The sequence below is a fragment of the Ochlerotatus camptorhynchus genome, unplaced genomic scaffold (assembly GCF_037179485.1).
Source record: "Ochlerotatus camptorhynchus isolate MF236.1 unplaced genomic scaffold, CSIRO-AGI_Acam_v1.1 ptg000022l, whole genome shotgun sequence".
Classification (NCBI taxonomy): Eukaryota; Metazoa; Arthropoda; class Insecta; order Diptera; family Culicidae; genus Ochlerotatus; species Ochlerotatus camptorhynchus.
In genome coordinates, this window is record NW_027040514.1 from 1719914 (window position 1) to 1739167 (window position 19254).

The 19254-nt window shown below is 40.1% G+C and overlaps 1 protein-coding gene across 1 annotated transcript in view; it reads right to left on the bottom strand.

Moving 5' to 3' along the window:
• Positions 1-623: 623 nt before the first annotated feature.
• Positions 624-19254, bottom strand: part of jeb (jelly belly) — a 184661-nt gene continuing 166030 nt past the window's right edge. The window contains exon 3 of the mRNA XM_065227664.1: positions 624-3948. Coding sequence (XP_065083736.1) covers positions 3889-3948 — 60 coding nt within the window. The 3' untranslated portion in view covers positions 624-3888. The remainder of the gene's footprint in view (positions 3949-19254) is intronic.

Here is a 19254-nt window from a genome sequence, read left to right on the forward strand (position 1 = left end):
GCGGTCCGAGGTCTCTCCGGTTCGACCGTCATCGCCATCATCATCAGCATCATCGTCGAGGCTTGCTTAGAAGCTTTTTCCCTTTCCTGTGTTTGTGTGTGTGTAATCAAGACTTGAAAGTTGCCTTTGGTGGGTCGACCGAAATCACCGCGAGATCTTATCGAATTACAACCTGCCTCCGTTCTTGCATTGTTTCGCGTACGGGAAACTTTCCCAAAGCCCCACCGATTCCAAAAATAAACTTTTCATTTTCCTTTGCATGCAGAGTGGAAATAAGGCAGGCGTTCTTCGGGCTGCAATTACAAAAGGTTTCCCGGCTTCCGAGGGGTAAAAGTTGTTTAGGCTGGCAAATGAGCATGCAACAGTTCGACTGGGATGATAGTTTGCAATAGCGATAACTCACCGCGTCCATTACTGAAAGTGAGGTTAGGTGGAATTAAAAATAGATTTGACATGATTTTGATATCGCATGAAATGCTCCGATCGCAGCGCCACCTTGCGGCCCTCGCACTTTCGCTCGCCTGCTTTGCTGCGATGCGCGGTGAGCGGGGTGAAAAAGACCACAAACTAGGTAAACAAAACAATCGAAGGAAATGTGACAGCAAAAAAGAAAAAAGAAAGAGGAAAGTTGTGTGTTTTGTTTACATTTCCGTTCCTGTTCGGCTTCGGCCACATTTGTCGCGTTTGGATTGCGCGGTGACAACAACGGCGTGCATTTGTTGTCGTTTGCTCGAGTTTTTTTTTGTTTGTTTGTCGCGGTTCGGGTTTTGGTTTGCTATTCGCCTGTTAACTTTAAAAAGCGCATAAAAATTAACCTAAAGGTGGGTATTCAAATAAATCTTGCACTGTTTGCTTGTGTTTGTAGTTGTTGTTGCAACATGTGGTTTGTTATTTGCTTTCTTCGTGTTTTTTTTCGGTTTTTATTTTGTTTGTTTTTGTTCTGAGTGATTTTTGTTCTGACGTAAATACTTAGACGAAAAAGTTTGAGAACGTTGAGATCATCGGCTTGCCCCTAAATACAAATTAACACTGACACTGTTCGCATTAAAGAGAGATTGTTTTCTGAGGTGTTTGATCTTTACATTTGTTTGGTTTCGTGTGTTAAAATTTGTATTCCTTCCTTCAGTTAAAGTTATATTGTGCAAATAGACATTTATATTTTTCACGTGTTACTTGTTTGCTTGTTTTTTTTTTTAAATTGAATTTCTTTGGTTTTGACTTGTTGCCTTAATTGTGTGTGTGTGTTTCTTTGTATGCTTTGAGATTCGAATCTGTGTGAGTGTGAGTTGCAACTCTCGAAAGGAGAAACTAACCAAGACTGAACTCTCCTATCCACAACCAATCCGTTTGTCAAGTGTGTACGGCCTTAGAAAATATTTTTACAATTTGATTGTTTACACATTGTTTCGGTTATAGCTGCAACTGGACACCATTTTGTTTTGCGTTCGCCCACTAATTCGTTTCTGCTGCATGGAAACATCAAACTAAAACAATTTAAAATAATCTCCCCCCAACCACTCTGTTCACTTGCCTTTACCTCACAGATTTCTGTTTGTTTAGTTTGAGTAGTATTTTTGACGCTTTAACTAACATTCGTGTGTTTGTTTGTTTTGTTTTTTTTTTTTAGTTTTGCATTCCTAGTAACATTAACCACTGCAATTAACTTCTTCGTTTATTCAGTCACAGTATATTCCAGTTTGTTTTGTTTTGCTTAATTACCATCGGATCTTAACAAAGGCTCGTCGCAACGAGTCCAATAACAGCTCTTTCTCCGCTCACAGATTTACCTCCCTAACACAGTGTATCACGATTTGTTTCGCCAGCGCAACTTTAACATATTATTTTGTCACTATTCCTGCAACACGCCCGGGACCGCCGCCGTCGTCGTCCCGCTCAGTATAGGCTCTGATTTGAAAGACACGAATTTGTTTTGAAAAAGGAACGGAAGGGCAAAAACACTTGATCAAGAGTTCTGGGAAAAAAAACATAGAGATTTCTCGTTTCTTATCGTTTTGCTGTCAAGTTTGAAGGTGAGTTGATTTTGTTTTTTTTTGTTGTGCTTTTTTTTTTGTTGGTGTGAGTGTCAATGTGCAGTTCTTAAAAATCTTTTTACACGAGTGCGTGCGTGCTGAGAGTGCGTGTATAGTCATTTCATATTTTCCTTGTTTATTTACCTATTTACAAAAACGACCTGTCACGTTGGAACAGAATTTGTCTCTTGAATTAGTAACTAAAATTTTGACTAAAATAAGATCTTCGCGGACTTCTTATTCATTTTTTTTTTCATTTGTTCTTTGTATTGTTTACAGCTTGTTGACGGTAGCTCGCTGCCGAGGGGCCCCACATCGTTTTTTTTTTTAATTTTGGCAAGTGTGTTTGTGTGTGTGTGTGTGTTTGTTTTTGTGTGGTTATCGGCTGGTAGACCCCTGGCTTTCGTTCGTACTTATGCCTAAGTATGCTTCTGTTGTGGACTTTAAGTGTGTGTGTGTGTATAATTGGAATGTTGCACGATATCTTTTCCTTAAATACCTTTTTCGCTGCTTTTGTCGTATCTGAGTACGAATTGTTTTGTTTGTTTTTATTTGAAGATAGAGATATAACAATGTGTTGTTGTTATTGTTTTGTAAGTGTCACTGTTTTGCGCGTGTGAGTGTTTGTGTTTTATGATGTTTGTATTTGTGTTGGCGTGAGTGTTCTTATCTCTTAGTTGTGAATGACCTTTGGTTTTTTGTTAAAGTTCACTAAGGTTGTATTCATTTACTTTGTTAAAATTGTGACTTATCTATACAATATAGCTGCCTTGTCCATGAGAATAGTTTTCTGCAAGATTTTTTTTTGTCTTTGACTTAATTCCATTAACTTTATTACGATCTTGGATGTTAATAGATTGGTAGAGTTTTGTTTTTTTTTACATGAGTTGCCTTCTGTTAAGTTGCACCGATTAACTGGAGATTGCGCTTTTCCGAGAAAACGGAATCAAAAATGAAATCCCGAAGGGAGAATCTTGCAAAATGAAGTCTGATTTTCGTTCTGATCATCCTGGTAGGGGGTATTGTAGGTTGGCTTTCTTCAGGATGGAAAATATCGTTTTTGATCGTTTCGTGTTTCGTCGCCTGGCGAGCATTCTTTTTTTTTCTTCTCCATATTTACTTCCAGAGTAGGTATCCTTGTGACTGATGATAATTGGTTATTTGAAACGAAAAAGAAAAAAATAATCACGGATCTACACGTACTGTTGCTTTGAATTTCTTGCTCTGCTCTTTGATACACACACATTCATATCTACTTGATGTACTTACAGTTGTTCAGTGTTTCTCAGTGTTTTACACCTTCACCGCTTTTTATTTTGGTTTCTATTTGTTAGTTTTTGGTATAGTTTGTTTTGTTTGTTTGTTTTTTACACGTGCCTCTATTTGCGTGCGATCGGCCCGCCTATTTCGTTTATCTGTCAACTGGGGGCCGGTTTTTTTCGTTTTCGCTGCGCGGGTCGGGGTTTTCCTGTTATACACTTTCCGAGTCTGCTACTCCCTCTCTATACATACACACATAACAGTCTGCATCAGCTGCCTGCCTGAAGAGTGTTGTCCTTAACAAATATATATGTACCTTTGGTTTTTTGTTTGTTTTCTTTTGTTTAATCTGTAGAAGTAGTTGTAAGTTTGTCTCTGTCCTATTTACAGCCTTCCGTCCATTGTTTACCATAACCATCCCATTCTGGAACAGCTCCTCGGTTCCGGTTCAGTGATCCTTAAAAATAGATTACTTTCTCTTTCTATAGTATGACGTCTTTTGTTTGTTGTTGTTCTGGTTTTTGTGTGTCTGTATGTGTTTGTCCGTGTGTTGATTTCCTCTGATTTTGGTTTCTTATCGTTTTATTTATACAGCTTCTTAACGTCCTCGCGCCCATCTGAGAAGGGCGTCGGCTAGCACGTCCAGATGTGCTTTCGTCTGAAACGAGGGAGAAGAGACGGGAAATTATGATTAAATTTTTCAATCAACATTTTATGCAAGCTGAATATAAATTAAACATCAGTTTGATTCGAGCTTCGTCGGGTCGACGATTGTAAACAACGTTTATTCATAAATGTTAATAGAAACGTACCATGTGAATCCAAAACATTTGAGACATGATTCATAATGACACACTTTGTCGACAGCGTAGCTGGGCTGGCGCTATGAAAATGGTAATCATTGAATTTGTCAGCTGTCATCACAAGCTACATCATCAAACACACACATGATGGGGTATGTTATTGGGTTATGCTCATAAATAAACTTGCTTCTTCAGCAGTGACCGTGCCTGCGAATCTAAACTTGTGTGACGGGCGCTCCCTCCAAATACACAGGGCAATCACTAAGTGAAAGACCATTCAACTAAGTTGCTTTTAACTGAAAGTTCACTTACCGAAAGAAGTTTCAATTAAAAGACATTTATCGGTCAAATCAATCAAGTGCATTTCTAGGCCGAATAGCAAAAAAAAAGTTGAATTTCAGATTTGACCTTCTTTGATTTGCATCGAGCTTTGCATAATTGTTTGTTATGGTCAGCTCCCTCTTATCTTGACGAATGAGGGTAACTTACCGTAGCGAGAGATGATGTTTAATAAGAGACGTGCGGAGAGAATAAAAGTAAATCTGGTTGCACGGCCAACTAACTTATGTTGTTTGCAAGGTCTGACAACCCGTAATTTTGTGTTTACTTCGAGTGACTTTTGATTTGAGTGACTGTATCGGTATAGCGATTATATTTGAAAATGCAATTGAAATGCACGCCTTCTGCAAAAATACACCGAATAAAACGTTGCAAAATGTTAGTGTCTTCTGGTTCCCCAAAGACAGCGCCGTGAGAAAAAAGGGGGTTGAATTATATCGGCTTCCTCCCGATTAAAGCGTGACGGAAAACTCTCCAATAGGTAGCGTAAGTAACCTATCATATTGATTACTGAATTGTCGGTTTTGGAAAGCCAAAATGAAGGATTTCCACTTGGAAGATCCTAAAGAGGTATACGGTTAAACAGCATCACGTTGAACTTATGTTCACTGGTGATGCATGAGGACTAGACTGATGCAAAATTTGTCTTTTTCGCTCCACAGTGCTTAAATGGTTTCAAATCGGGTCCTGATTAGCTTCCCAAAGTTACAACTCATTTGGTTAGAAACAGACTTCGCACAAGCCATTTGAAGTTTACATGTAAATTAATATCGGAAATCTCAACTTTTTGATCATTGCTTTCTAGTCTTTTTCCATATTGAGCTGCGAAACAGTTCAATAGCCATTCTTATAGAAAATTTTGCTGAAGATCGTTTCTATGTAAAACGAGACTGTAAAAAGTTATTAATTATTTAAGAGGTTGGTAAACTTATAACATGATCAAGCAGCTGCTCTGTAGGCAACACTGTATTTTGCAGTGTGACATAGTAGCCATGATTTTTGTGTCCTATTCAACGCCCCAAAAACACCAATTTTGCCTGCTGAGAAGTCGATTGACCATGATCATAAGACATCAGTGCATTGAACCATTGATAACTGTCGATTCTTGCTTTTAATCAAAAAGTGGTCTCGAGCAAAGTTGTAGCTGAGAAGATTTCCTACAAGTACAGTTGAAAGCTTTTGAAGCAGACAGATATGGTGAATTATTAGATAGACATGAACAAAAATCTTGGTTTTACCATAGTAATTCCTATACAAACTTCAAATGGTTTGTGCCATCTCAGTTTCATACCAAATGGGTTCACATTTTGAGAGGTTAGTCAGGATCCGATTTGGAATCGTTTAAGTATTGTGGAGCGAAAATTTTAAATTTTGCATCACTTTTATGAGGACCCTAGAAAAATGCGATTTTACTGTGGATTATAAATTTGGAGTTGCATATTTAAAGAAAAAAAAACCCTCCATGAAATCAGGAATTAACGAAAAATCAGAACAATTTGGTGATAAAAAGGGTGCTAAATAAGATCAAATACAACTTGTCATCGTTGTGAAGGTGCGCACCATGTGATGATGATGATGATGGTCCCACCTCTTACCCCTACAAAGGTTTGAGCTGGACGAGTTATCTTTAAGATAATTAAATATAAACATTTTAACCAGGTTTGCAAACAAAATCGAGCTGGTTACAATTACAGATATAAATGTCCTGTTAAATATGCTATAGGCATCAACCAAAAACATTCAAAGGTGTAACTAGTTATCAAAAGTCCAAGTATAGTCCTCGACAATACTTCCATTTACACGTGACCTGGGATTTACACGTTTAAGCTTCCGCAGTGCCAGGACTATATCCAAGGAAACGACTTCCAGCCAACCCTTTACTAATTCAAGGCTTTTGCCACAATTTCCACGTATTAGTCATTTATACCTGTATTCCGCGCGCGAGGTTCAAACCATCGTAGACTACTCAAAGCTATTTTTACTATTACTACTACAAAATCAAAAAACTAAAAATCCATCATCACCATCGAGGCAAACAATGTAGTTTTTTGTATATGCTACACCAATTACAAAAATGTCTTTATGACAGTCTCCATACAAAATAATCCGTTAGAGATAACTTTGTCAAGATACATGATTTATCCATTCATAAAAATTTAACTGCTCAATAAACAGCTTTTACATGTGAAATGCAGCGTCTCTTGAATTCTGTAAGTGTAGTTGCACGCTTGATGTGTCTAGGCATCGAATTGAAAACATTTATACCTTTGAAAAATAATGAATTTTGTGAAGCATTATTCAAAAGATGTGGTGTTCTTACTTCATCCGCGTTTCTAGTGTTATATCTATGAAAATCACTTCCTCTTTCAATCCGATCACACAAATATCGAGGCAGCAAACCGTTAACTACTTTAAAAATGAACACCATAGTCAAAAACACAATTCTTTGCTTCACTGACAGCCATTGCAAAGCGTCCAGCATAAAAGTTGAGGAAGTGAATCTATTACATCTTAAAATCAAACGCATTACTTTATTCTGCAAACGCTGTAATCTCGATATTTGTGTTTCATTGGCCAAAAATAAAATGGAAGGGCAAAAGTCTAGATGAGGGGAGATGATTGATTTGTATAACTGTATTTTACTACCAATAGTTAAATCGTTTTTCAAGCGACATAGGATTCCATACTTCTTGGCAATTTTCTTGATGACATTGTCAATATGAGAATTGAACTTGAGTTTGTCATCAATAATCACGCCAAGATATTTAATTTCCTGAACGCGATCAAGTGTCTCATCATCAATAACAACAGAGACATCATCATCTACACGATTCCGCGAAATTACCATGAATTTAGTTTTACTTATATTCAATTTCAATTGTTTATACTTCAACCATCTACTTAGAGAACGCAAATCTTCATTCAAGCGTGAAACGGCTTCTTCTAAATCTTTAGCTGCAATGAATAACACAGTATCGTCAGCAAAAAGATTAATATCACAAAACCGTAAAACTCGTCGCATGTCATTAATATACATAATAAATAAAAGGGGCCCTAATACACTTCCCTGAGGCACTCCAAGGTCATTGTCAACGGGACAAGATACAAAATCATTAAAAACAGTCCTTTGTGTTCTGTCAGATAAATAGCTTTCAAACCATTTGTATGCAGAACCCGAAATTCCAAAGCGCTTGATTGTTCTCAACAATAAGGGCCTAGAAATTGTCTCAAAAGCACGTTTTAGATCCAAAAACACAGCAACAATCGTATCTTTATGCTCCAAATTTTCTTTCCATTTAGCTAACACTAAGTTTAACGCGGTTTCACAAGAATGGCCTTCCCGGTATCCCGATTGTTCCGGTATCAACAAACAGTTACTATTTAAATATTCTAACAGCTGGCCTTTTACAACAAGTTCCAAAATTTTCTCTAATGTGTGCAACATGTTGATGGGATGAAACTCTTCGGCTTTAATCGTCCCAGCAACTTTTTGTATAGGAACAACTAAAGATTCTTTCCAAATATGCGGCACGTGCCCAGATTGCAATGATTGATTAATAAGGTCCCGCAGAGTGTGTCGAATGACATGAAAGCAATCTTGAATAACTCTAGCATTAACATTATCTACTCCAGCCGTTTTTCCTAATGAAAAGCAAATATTTTTAAGTTCATCTAATGTAATTGGGTGAAAACCATTAAATCTACAATTACTATTAATCGGCTGTTTTATTTCGTCCGGTTCATTGATCAGTTCAATAGATTGATTGATCAGTGAAACGCTCTCGACGAAATAGTCATTAAACTTAGAAGCAATTACTTGTTCTGACTGTTCTAATATGCCATCAAAAGTTATGGTCCGCGATTTACAATTACTAGGCTTCATCAAAGATTTCAAAATTTTCCATAACTCTTTGCTGTTGTTTTGATGTTGATCAATTTTCCTCTGAATATATTCACATCGAGTTTTCTTAATCGATTGTGAATATTTATTACGCACGACCGTGTACCTATTCCAATGATTATCACTATTAGATCTACAAAACTTTTTGTACCATTTGTCCCTCTTACGTTTAAGACGCAAAAGATCCAAATTGTACCAGCTGTTCGAGTTTTTCAAAGAAACAAACTTTTGTTCAACTAATTTATTGGTACAAGTTTTCAAAACGTTAGTAAGAACAGCTGCATCTTCATCTAAAGTTCCGGTAACTAATGGAAAATCCACGCTTCTCTCAACAAGATTCGAAACAGCTTGCTTCGAATATTTCCTCCAGCACTTCAATTTTACAAAATTATCGTTATCGTTAACACTGTCTAAGACAATAATTACTAAAGTTTCATGATCGGTTATTTTCAAATCAGCTTGAGTAACTGAACTGACAGAATCAAAATTAGAATAAACATGGTCAATCAAAGTTCTACTGTGCCGGGAAATACGCGTACATTCACTTACTAATTGTTTTAAATTAAAGAAATCAGCTAATTGCTTCAGATGGTTCGAATTGCTAGTATCATGCCAATTAATGTTAAAATCACCCGCAAGTATATTTAATTTACTAGAATCTAAAAATGTCTCGAACCAGTTCTCTAAAATTTCAATAAAACGCTGATTACTTGAACTGGGAGAATGATACAAAACACCATAATTACCCATCTTCATGCCACGTTCAACTGTAATGCCTAAGAACCAATTGCCATCAATAACTTCGTTTTGGCGAATATTGAATTGAACTGATTCTTTGACATAAATAGCAACACCGCCAGTGTGCCTCGAATGTGACAAACAAGCAGCAGCTGTATATCCCGGAATGCTATACTGATCAAAAGATTCAATTTCTACAATATGTGTTTCTGCTAACAAAACCAAAAGTGGACGATTTTCTTCTACAATCTGACGTAATGTTACGTAGTTTGTAGATAACCCCGCAATATTCAAATATAAAATCTCTAATTTACTCACATTACTACTGGAACTTGGTTGCTATTTATTGAAATGTAAGCTGCTTTTTTTCTGATCATATAGTTTTTTATACACAAAACAATTAGAACTAAATGCTGCGTGGTTGACGTCCAGATTTAATTTACGCTCCTTATTAGTTTTTAAACAATTAACGCATTTCAATACAGTTGACGTACACTTAGAGGTGCTATGTTGTTTGCTGCATCTAGAGCATCGTTCGCAATTTTTGCAATCCGTGCTTTTGTGCCCAAATTCTCCACATCTGAAGCATCGCAAAACATTAATCGCGGGAACTATCGAGCACCGATCAAACCCTACATTTACTTTTTTCGCACATAACAAACATTTATACGTCTCGATATCGACTTCAATCACAACACCAAACTTGTTGTAAGTGAAGCGTGGATTTTCAAACATGTTAACTACTTTTACATCATTAATTGCGATGTCTTCATTTTGACTTTTTAAGAAGTCAATGAAGACATCGGAGGAATACTGATCGCTCATGCCCACCACTTTTAACATTGGCACCGATGTGGGAACAACAGCGTTGTAGTTTTCACCCAAATTGCTTTCAATGCCCTTTTTCACCTCATTTACATTGTATCCTGTTGCACACTCAACAATAATGGAGCCATCTTTCCCGTTTCTAAAGTTACTGATTTTGTGTGTTTTTGGATCCAGGTTTGTTTTCAAAAACTTGCGAGTTTCCTCGCAGTCTTGTTTGGACTCTTTAGGTTTAATCACAATGACCGGGCGAGCCTTACGGTTGTTCAGTTTTTTACTTTCAAACTTACTTTTATCATTTTCAACTTTATTTTTACTGATGACCTTACTTTTACTGTCCCCTTGTCCGTTTTTCAAAGCATCAGCGAAACTACATTTAACTTTATCATTAGTAGAATTCTCTTCGTCATGACTATTACTATTACCATCGGGGATTTGACCCGCTTCAGAGGGAATCGGCCCAGATCCACTGCTATTATTCATTGCAACTAAATTTTTGTCCGCAATAATTCTCGAAAATGAACTAGTCATATTTTCCAATTTTTCATTTATTAATATTTCAAGTCCGCCAACGGCTTCCTTCAGGGTACCATTTACATTTAAACGGATAGCTTCCATACCGGTCTTCAACGCGTTATCAATTTGAGCAGCAATCTGATCTCGCATGTTTGTGATCGAGGCCGAAATAGAAGATATTCTTTTCACTTCTTCCTCAATATTTCTAACATGCGAGATCGAATCACTCGGCTCGTCACAACTAGACAGACAATCGTCACACTTGTATAGGAGATTAACATTCTCCATGACAACCTTTGCCGTACTCCTTGTAAGTGTAGTGCATCTCATGTGGAACACACGAGAACACTTACCACTACAGGTTAACGGCAGATCGCTTGCCATTACCCCCGACTCGCATTTTGGACATTCCATTTCTACCTAAACACAGTCAACAGACGCTGCATGCAACAATACACAGGGTACAGAAGAGACAATTAAATATCGATTTCACCGCCGCAGCTACTATAGGAAAGCAATTGCTTCCTTTCAGTGCGCCGGGGGGATCGAAGAATAAGCAAAATTTTACGAGAACGGCTACTTTTGTAACCTGTTCTCCTACTTATCCTGTTATCAAATACAATTGGGCACGCGTTGCAATTAATCAATCGCGGCACACAACACAATTTCACACGTAATTAAAAATATTTTTTCACTGCACAACAAATTGAACTACACTGTTTGCCATCATCACATAAGTAATGTGCAGTCTGTGTATTGGTATTGGTGTCAGCTTTAGCCTTATACAGGGTGTTCGGTTCCTTAGTGCAAATAATTTAAGGGGCGGCAGAAGATCTTATTTGAAGAAATGTTCTACGCATATCTTCAAATCTCAAAGATTACTGAGCTATTGAACTTTTTCAGTTTTGGTCTACATATGCTTGCCATAAATTAGCTATAACTAGAAATCTATACCATTTAGCACAAAACTCTTGTCTCCATTGGACAGCTTGGTAAATTTCCTACCTAAAAGTGTCATATCTACTCTAAGTAATCTGCATTTAGACACATTTTAGGGATAAACGAGTCTAAAACTTGTGTTTTCCTACGGCTTTTGCCTTATCATTTCAAAAAAATACGTAATAAGGTGTGTTGATTTGTTTTACCAAAAGATGCCTCTCAAGGCGTTCTACAACTATCTCTTTGACACCAATTTTCTATCTAGTTTAGTTTTGTCGCAATTTCGCACTAAACACATCATGCTGGGTCGTTAATTAACGGTTGCGTAAAACACGAATTCAACCCCACCGTGCGTTACTGTTGACGTCTTTTTGCAGCGCGCATAGCACACTTGATCGCCACGCGAAGTCTATTGTTCGGGAAATTTTAATAATATTTATAAAATTTTCAGAAGACCTCGCATTGCTTCTGAAGCATTGTAAAATTTATGAAATATTTTAAATATCCCATAGTTCCTTTGCATTTCTTGAAGTATCCTGCAATTTTCCTTAAATAAATGAAACTGATATGAAGATCTCTAATCATCTACAAAGTTCCGGGCACTTCCCAAAATATAATGGAACTACCAAAAAACATAATCTGATCGTCGCTGAAGCTCCTGCATTTTTCGCAGTTCTTTAAACTGCATTGAATACCACGGAACTTCCTTAAAATGATCTCACATTTTCCTGATGCTCAAATCTCTTATGTTTCTGAAATTTAAATAAAGGTCTTGGTACTTTGATGAATTTTCTGAAATTCCCTGAGTTTCTTGGAACTTCTTAAACATTCTTCAATTTCCATGAAATTAGTTTATCTATTTATCTATATATTTATTTATTTATTTATTTTTTTCCATTCCTGAAGTATTTTCCATTCTATTGAAGTTCTTGGTACTACCCTGAACTAAATAGAACTGTCAAAAAAATTCTCAAAGTTTTACTGAATTTTATTGAATTGACCGGAATTTATTGGAGCTCACACATATACAGGGGTTACTCAAAATAACTAGGATAGGCAAATTTTTGATCAACTTTAGAGTGTTGTAACTTCGTCAAATATGATCCGATTTTAAATCTTCCAAGATCATTTGACTGGAAAACTACGGTGTAGCCACGAAAATAATCCTGGTCACCGGATACCGGAGATATTCCAGGTTTCCGGAGGGCTTGTCTTACTTGCTAAATTTTTGGTGAAATTTTATATATGATGCTGGTTAAATATATATATATGTTTAGTAGATACATCGAAAGAAAAACCATTTCTTAAGCGAATCATATGTCAAGAACTAAAATCGGCCTAAATTCAACCGAGATATGGCCATTCCCCTGGAATCGGTTCTGGTGAAGGGTTCTGAATGCGGGCAGATATTTTAATCACTCAAAACATGCCGTGCGACAGCTCTTTCTTCATGGTTTCTCGTCAATAGACTTTCGATAAACTTTAAATGCATCATTGACCACATTGGCCGTTCTCGGGACCTCCGGTATGCCCGGGGAACCTGGAACAGAGGACAATTGCATTTTTACACCAAAACATGCCGTGCGACAGCTCATTCTTCATGGTTTTTCATGAATAGGCTTTCCATGAACTTCAAATGAATCATTTACCACATTGGCCGCTCTTGGAATCACGGGATACCCCCGAGGGATCCTGTAGCAGGGGTCAATTGCGTTTTTACACCAATACATGCCGTGCGACAGCTTTTTCTGCAAGCTTTTTCATGAGTAGGCTTTTCATAGACTTTAAATGGATTAGTGACCACATTGGCCGCTCTCGGGACCACCGGTATGCCCCCGGGGGACCTGGAGGAGAGGACAATTGCATTTTTACACCAAAACATGCCGTGTGACAGCTCATTCTTCATGGTTTTTCATGAATATTTAGGCATTCATTAAACTACAAATGGATCAGTGACCACATTGGCTGCTCTCGGAACCACTGGATGCCCCCGGGGGAACCTGCAGCAGGGGACAATTTCGTTTTAACTCAAAAACGTGCCGTGCGACAGCTCTTTCTTCATGGATTTTCATGAATATTCTTTCTATAGACTTAAAGTGAATCATTGACCACATTGGCCACTCTCGGAACCACAGAACGCCCCCGGGGGAACCTGCAGCAGGGGAAAATTGCGTTTTTACTCAAAAACATGCCGTGCGACAGATCTTTCTTCATGGATTTTCATGAATTTGCTTTCTATAGAAGTGAAGTAGATCATTGACCACATTGACCTTTCCTGGGATGACCACATTGACTGGAATGCCCTGGGGGGAACCTGTAGTGCGGAACACGACGAGGACTTTACGCGCTGCCATGGCCAGCACAGTCACCGGATTTAAATATAATTGAGCCACTTTGGTCGACGTTGTAAGCTCGTATCCGAAGCGTTTTTCCTCCTCCATTTGAGCTCCGTCCGTTTCAGATCAGTGAACGTACCGCTCTTCAAAGGAGGAAACTCTCGCTTGCTGTCGTGTCAGACGGAATTCCTGTGTCCGTTCTGAAGCTGTGTTCGTAGTCGTTGCTCACTCCCTTGGTGAAGTTATTTTATCTGTCACTACAGGAGAGTAGATTACCTAAGGCGTGGACATTTTCGTATATGTTCCCCTTCCACAAGAAAGGCGATAAAAAGCATGTCCAGAATTACAGAGGCATCACATCACTATGTTGCTGCTCCGAAGTATTCGAGATCATCATCAATGAGGCTCAGCATGGATTCTACCCAAAACGGTCAGTTACAACCAATTTGACCTAATTTGTGTCGCTCTACGTTCGGAACATGGACTCTGGCGGACAAATCGACGCTGTTTACACTGATCTCAAGGCTGTATTTGACCAAGTCACCCCGGGAGCTATTTGAAAGCTCCAGTGTAATGTCAATGTATCCCGAAAATTCTGGTACTCTGGTTCTGTCAAATCGAATAATGGTGGAGTAAATTTACAATTGGTCCTATTTTTGATCAACTGTTTTTTTTTCACGTTTTGAAGTTTTTTGATATTTAGACTTTTTATAAAAACATTGATTTTATTCTAATAGCCTTCCAATCGACTCAGCTTGTCTGTATGTGTATGTGTGTGTGAGAGCGCGTAACACAATTTTCTTAAACGTAGGGTAGAGAACTACTTCGGCCTAATCGCCCATTTTGGGCCTATCGAGGAAAAAACATAAAAAGACCATGATTTTAGAGTTAACAAGTCAATTATGCGTTTGGTACGATACTTTAGTTAATAAGCTACGGAACGAAGTCAATGAGAACGCGTGATATGAAGGTTTGCACCCATTATTCCCAAAAACAAAAGTAGCACTCCGACCGAATCAATGTTTATCTTCATCCAATAGGCCGAAATGAATTCATTGGCATTTTAATGCGTTAGGCCGAGTTTAGAATCCGTAGACCGAGTTTGGTATCAAGAAGCAGTGTTAGACTTTTAACAATATCTCTGCAATTTGTTTCTCTTTATCAAATCTTACGGTACGTACGGAAAGGTAAATGAATTTGGAAGCCATTAGTAATAATAACATTCCGTTTGGTGCTAAACTGCGCTAGATTAAGAAAGACTAAGTGCGGGTTGTGCTTAATAGGCCGAAAATGGGGTAGTTAACCCTATTTCTCGGCAGCCATTCTACCGAATTGAACGCAACAAGCACCAAATGAAAGGTACCATGACTCTATAGAATGAAAATTAATATATTTTTAATCGATCTACTGGTTCCGGAGATATGGACGGAACAAGACCAGAAATCGCAGAATTCTGGAACTAAATGGTGTTTGTTGGCAACCACATAACAAAATTAAACGAAACAACCCGCAAATTAAACGGTATTTTGATCAATTTGAATTCTGTTGAACAAATTTAGAATCGGTCAACTATTTCCGGAGATATGAGTGGGACAAGTTCTGAAAAACATAGATTTTGGGAATTAAGTCGTATTAAGTCGTAACCACTAATGCGAATTGCACGCAACAACCACCAAATGAAATGTATCATGACCCCATATTCTCGCCCATAGAACATTATTGAACAGATTCATAATCGGTCAACTGATGCTGGAAATGTGGCAGGAACATGTTCCGGGGAATGTGAGCCATGGTACTAAATTTGACTGCTAAGGAATAAAACCTATCATGTGACAAAATAAAATACTTCAAAATATGATAACCAAATCAATTGTGACTATTTCGAGCGTTGCGAACCACAATAGTCAGTTCCGGGTATGTCCTAGATGCCCCGGGGAAGTAATACGTCTCACTTAAAATTTATTATTGGCTTGGTTTCGACGTCCACATGAAGTGAAACAAAAAAAGTAGAAGTGTCTGTGCCTAGGGGCATGAATGGAAGCTTGACGTAGGACCGCTAGTGGACGGAATAAATGTGAAGAGCATTTAGTTATTTTAATTGATCAATTATCTATTATCTCAACTCTTTCCGTTTTTGAATTTTAGGCGTACCAAATTTGTAGTAATCATTTTTAAAAGAGAAAGTTTATTAAGAGAATCAATCAATATCACATACACCCCTGCTTCCAAGTTTGATTACAAATCTGGAGAGAATTTTGTGTGGTCGTTGGGGGCTTGTGGTTCTGAATATGGACAAACAAGCACAGATAAATTCTATTCCAACTCTTTACTGATGTAAGTTTGATGGCCCTAAAAAGGGCCGTTTTATTGAAGAGGACATCCATGGCCACTTACGCTTGGCGTGTTTAGTGCATCACGGACCTCATTTTCCAGGAACACCTTCAGCACACCTCGCAGATCAGATCGGAGATACGTTTGACACCACCACGGCGAGCCAGACAACCGATGGCGGTTATCTCGAAGAACTTTGCGATGACGCTTGGCGCCTCCTTTACCAGACCTTTTCCTCCTTTGCCACGACCAGTCAATTGTTGCTTGTTAGGTGTGAAGGAGTGGACTAGCCACCTTCCTACTACTGCTGCTATTGCTGTTCACCACGCCGTCCGAAGCGAAAATGACATACAGCAGCGCTCTTTTATATCTTTTCAGGTTAAAGCAGAATGATTCATTCTCTGCTTGATCGTCAAGCAGTTCAGTTCGGTGTTAGCTCGCTCTCTCGAGTTGTTTGAAAAGTTCATTGCGATAGTGTTCGCGCTCTCTCTTTCGCGGTTTGTCGTGCGTGTGTGTGTGCCCCGTAATGGGGAAGCATCGGTCGCGAAGCCCGGCGAAGGTCCAGAACCCCGGAGAAGGAAGCTCTGGTGTGCCTACCTCGAACAGGTTTGCTGTTCTCCCCATGGATGGGAATATCCAGCCAGCTGTGTTGGAAAAACGCAGTAAGAAGAGGAAAAAGAATCGAGGCCAGTCCGATGTCACTGCGACGAACAACAGCGATGTTGGAGATTTCGGTGACGCTGCCGAAACAGTGAATACTGACGAAATGAGCTCGGCAAAAGTGAAGCTACCTCCATTGGTAGTGAAAAATGCCCATCTTAATGTGCTCATTGCGGATCTAGCGACGCTGGGTGTTAAAGCCGAATACAAGTTGGGCAGAGTCGGCACTAAAGTGATGCTCCGTACCAAAACGGAGTTTGACGTGGTCGTCGCCCACCTGAGGACTTCCAAGGTGGAATTCTTTACCCACGACATTCCCGGTGAGAAGCCGTTCAAGGTCGTCATCAGGGGCCTACCAAACTTCGACCCGAAGTTTATCGAATCAGAAATCAGGGACCGGTACAAGCTGGCCCCAAGTGCCGTGTATCGAATGACAAGAAGAGACGAGAATGTGAAGGCGTATCCGGATAGCCTTTTCCTGGTACACTTCCAGAAGGGAACGGTGACGCTCAACGCACTGAAAGCCATCCGGTCCATCAATTCCATCATCGTTCGCTGGGAGCCATACCGTGGCGGCCATCGCGATGTGACTCAGTGCCAGCGGTGTCTGAACTTCGGACACGGTACCCGCAACTGCAACATTAAGCCACGCTGCGGAAATTGCGCTCAAAACCATGCCACCTCCGAATGTGCTGCGGATGAAGCTGTGGCGTCCAAATGCGCCAACTGTGGTGGTGCTCACCAAGGATCCAACAAGCAGTGCCCTAAACGCGAGGACTTCAAACGCATCCGAAATCAAGCGTCCATCAACAATCAACCAGCACGAAGGAAGGATAAGACCCCGGATTTCAGGAAGGAGGACTTTCCACCTCTTCATGGACAAGCGAATCCCAGGGTGCGATTCGCGCCCCCTCAAGAAACGTCTGGATCTTCTGCTGGACAAAGCTCTCCATCCCCCCTGGATTCTGGAGGCAACCAACAGCTCAAACAAACAATCCCGATCTGTTCTCAGCAGACGAACTGATGGAGATTTTTATCAACATGACCGGTGCTCTACGTAAATGCCGCAATAAGCCCGAACAAATCCAAGTGCTCGGTAAGTTCATCATCCAATATGGTGTCTAAACCGCTAACCATCGCTACCTGGAACGCTTGCTCTGTAAGAGCTAAACAGATTGAGCTTGCCGACTTCCTCCGCAAGCATAGCATCGACGTGGGTCTTCTAACCGAAACCCACCTAAAGTTCGGTGACAGCTTCTGGTTGCCTGACCACAACATTATCCGGCTTGATCGCACCAGCTCCAGGGGGGGTGGTGTAGCGGTCATCGTCAGAAAGGGAATCAAGTTTTGCACTCTGCCCCACATCCGCACTTCTATCATCGAGGCCATTAGTGTGGAGGTGGAATCACCAACTGGAAACGTCCGGTTCATCGCTGTTTACTGCCCACGCCAGTGTACCGCAAGCAACGGATTAGGAATCCAATTCAAGAAGGACCTGACCGCCATCACCCGTACTAGCTCCCGATTCATCGTTGGGGGCGACCTGAACGCCCGCCATGAAGCTTGGCGGAACTACCAGAGGAACCGAAACGGATGTCTATTGTTCGACCACGCACAACATGGACTGTACACAGTGCAATTTCCGGACGAACCAACTTTCATCTCTCCGGCGGGAAATCCCTCCACGCTAGACTTTTTCCTGTCAAACATCGGACTATCCAAGCCGGAGGCGCACAACGATCTCAGCTCCGACCACCAACCGGTGGTGACTGAAGTCGGTGTCAACGTGGTTCCTGCTAGAGGCTGCCTGCGTAAAGACTACCACCATGTCAACTGGGTGCAGTACGGTCGAATGGTGGACAGCAACATCGATGAAAATCCACTGCTCGACACCGTAGATGACATCGACCGGGCGTTGGAAGGACTCCAACAAGCCATATCCGAGGCTGACGAGACATGCGTTCGACAAGTTCCTGTGAGGGGTAAGTTTGTTGCTATTGATTCCCACACCCAATTATTGATTCGATTGAGAAATGTGCGTAGACGCCAGTTTCAGAGGACTGGAGACCTGGGCAAAAAACGTGAAATGGCCGATCTGAACAGGCAGATTGCTTCCAGAATGGACTCACTCCGAAATGAAAGTTTCGGGCGTGTTGTCCAGAATCTGGACGACCGCTCCAGACCATTCTGGAAGGTAGCCAAGGTCCTGAAAAATCATCCCAAACCCGTTCCACCTCTCAAAGTCGAAAATGATGACGATCGGCTTTTAATCACCCCACAGGAGAAAGCAAATGCGATCGGCAAACATGTCGCTTCATCGCATTTGCTTGGCTCGACTATCCAAAGTCCGCTCAATGATCAGGTTGCGCAATGCGTTCAAAACCTAGATGCCTCCCCTTGTGTCGTGCCTCCGGCGGATATGATTACAGTACAACAAATTTGCTCAGCGCTGAAATGCACCAAGAACATGAAGGCTCCCGGGTTTGACGGTATATTTAGCTTGATCTTGAAGAGACTCAGCATGAAAGTGCAGTCTCTTCTAACCGCTATCTTCAACAGATGTTTGGAACTGCACT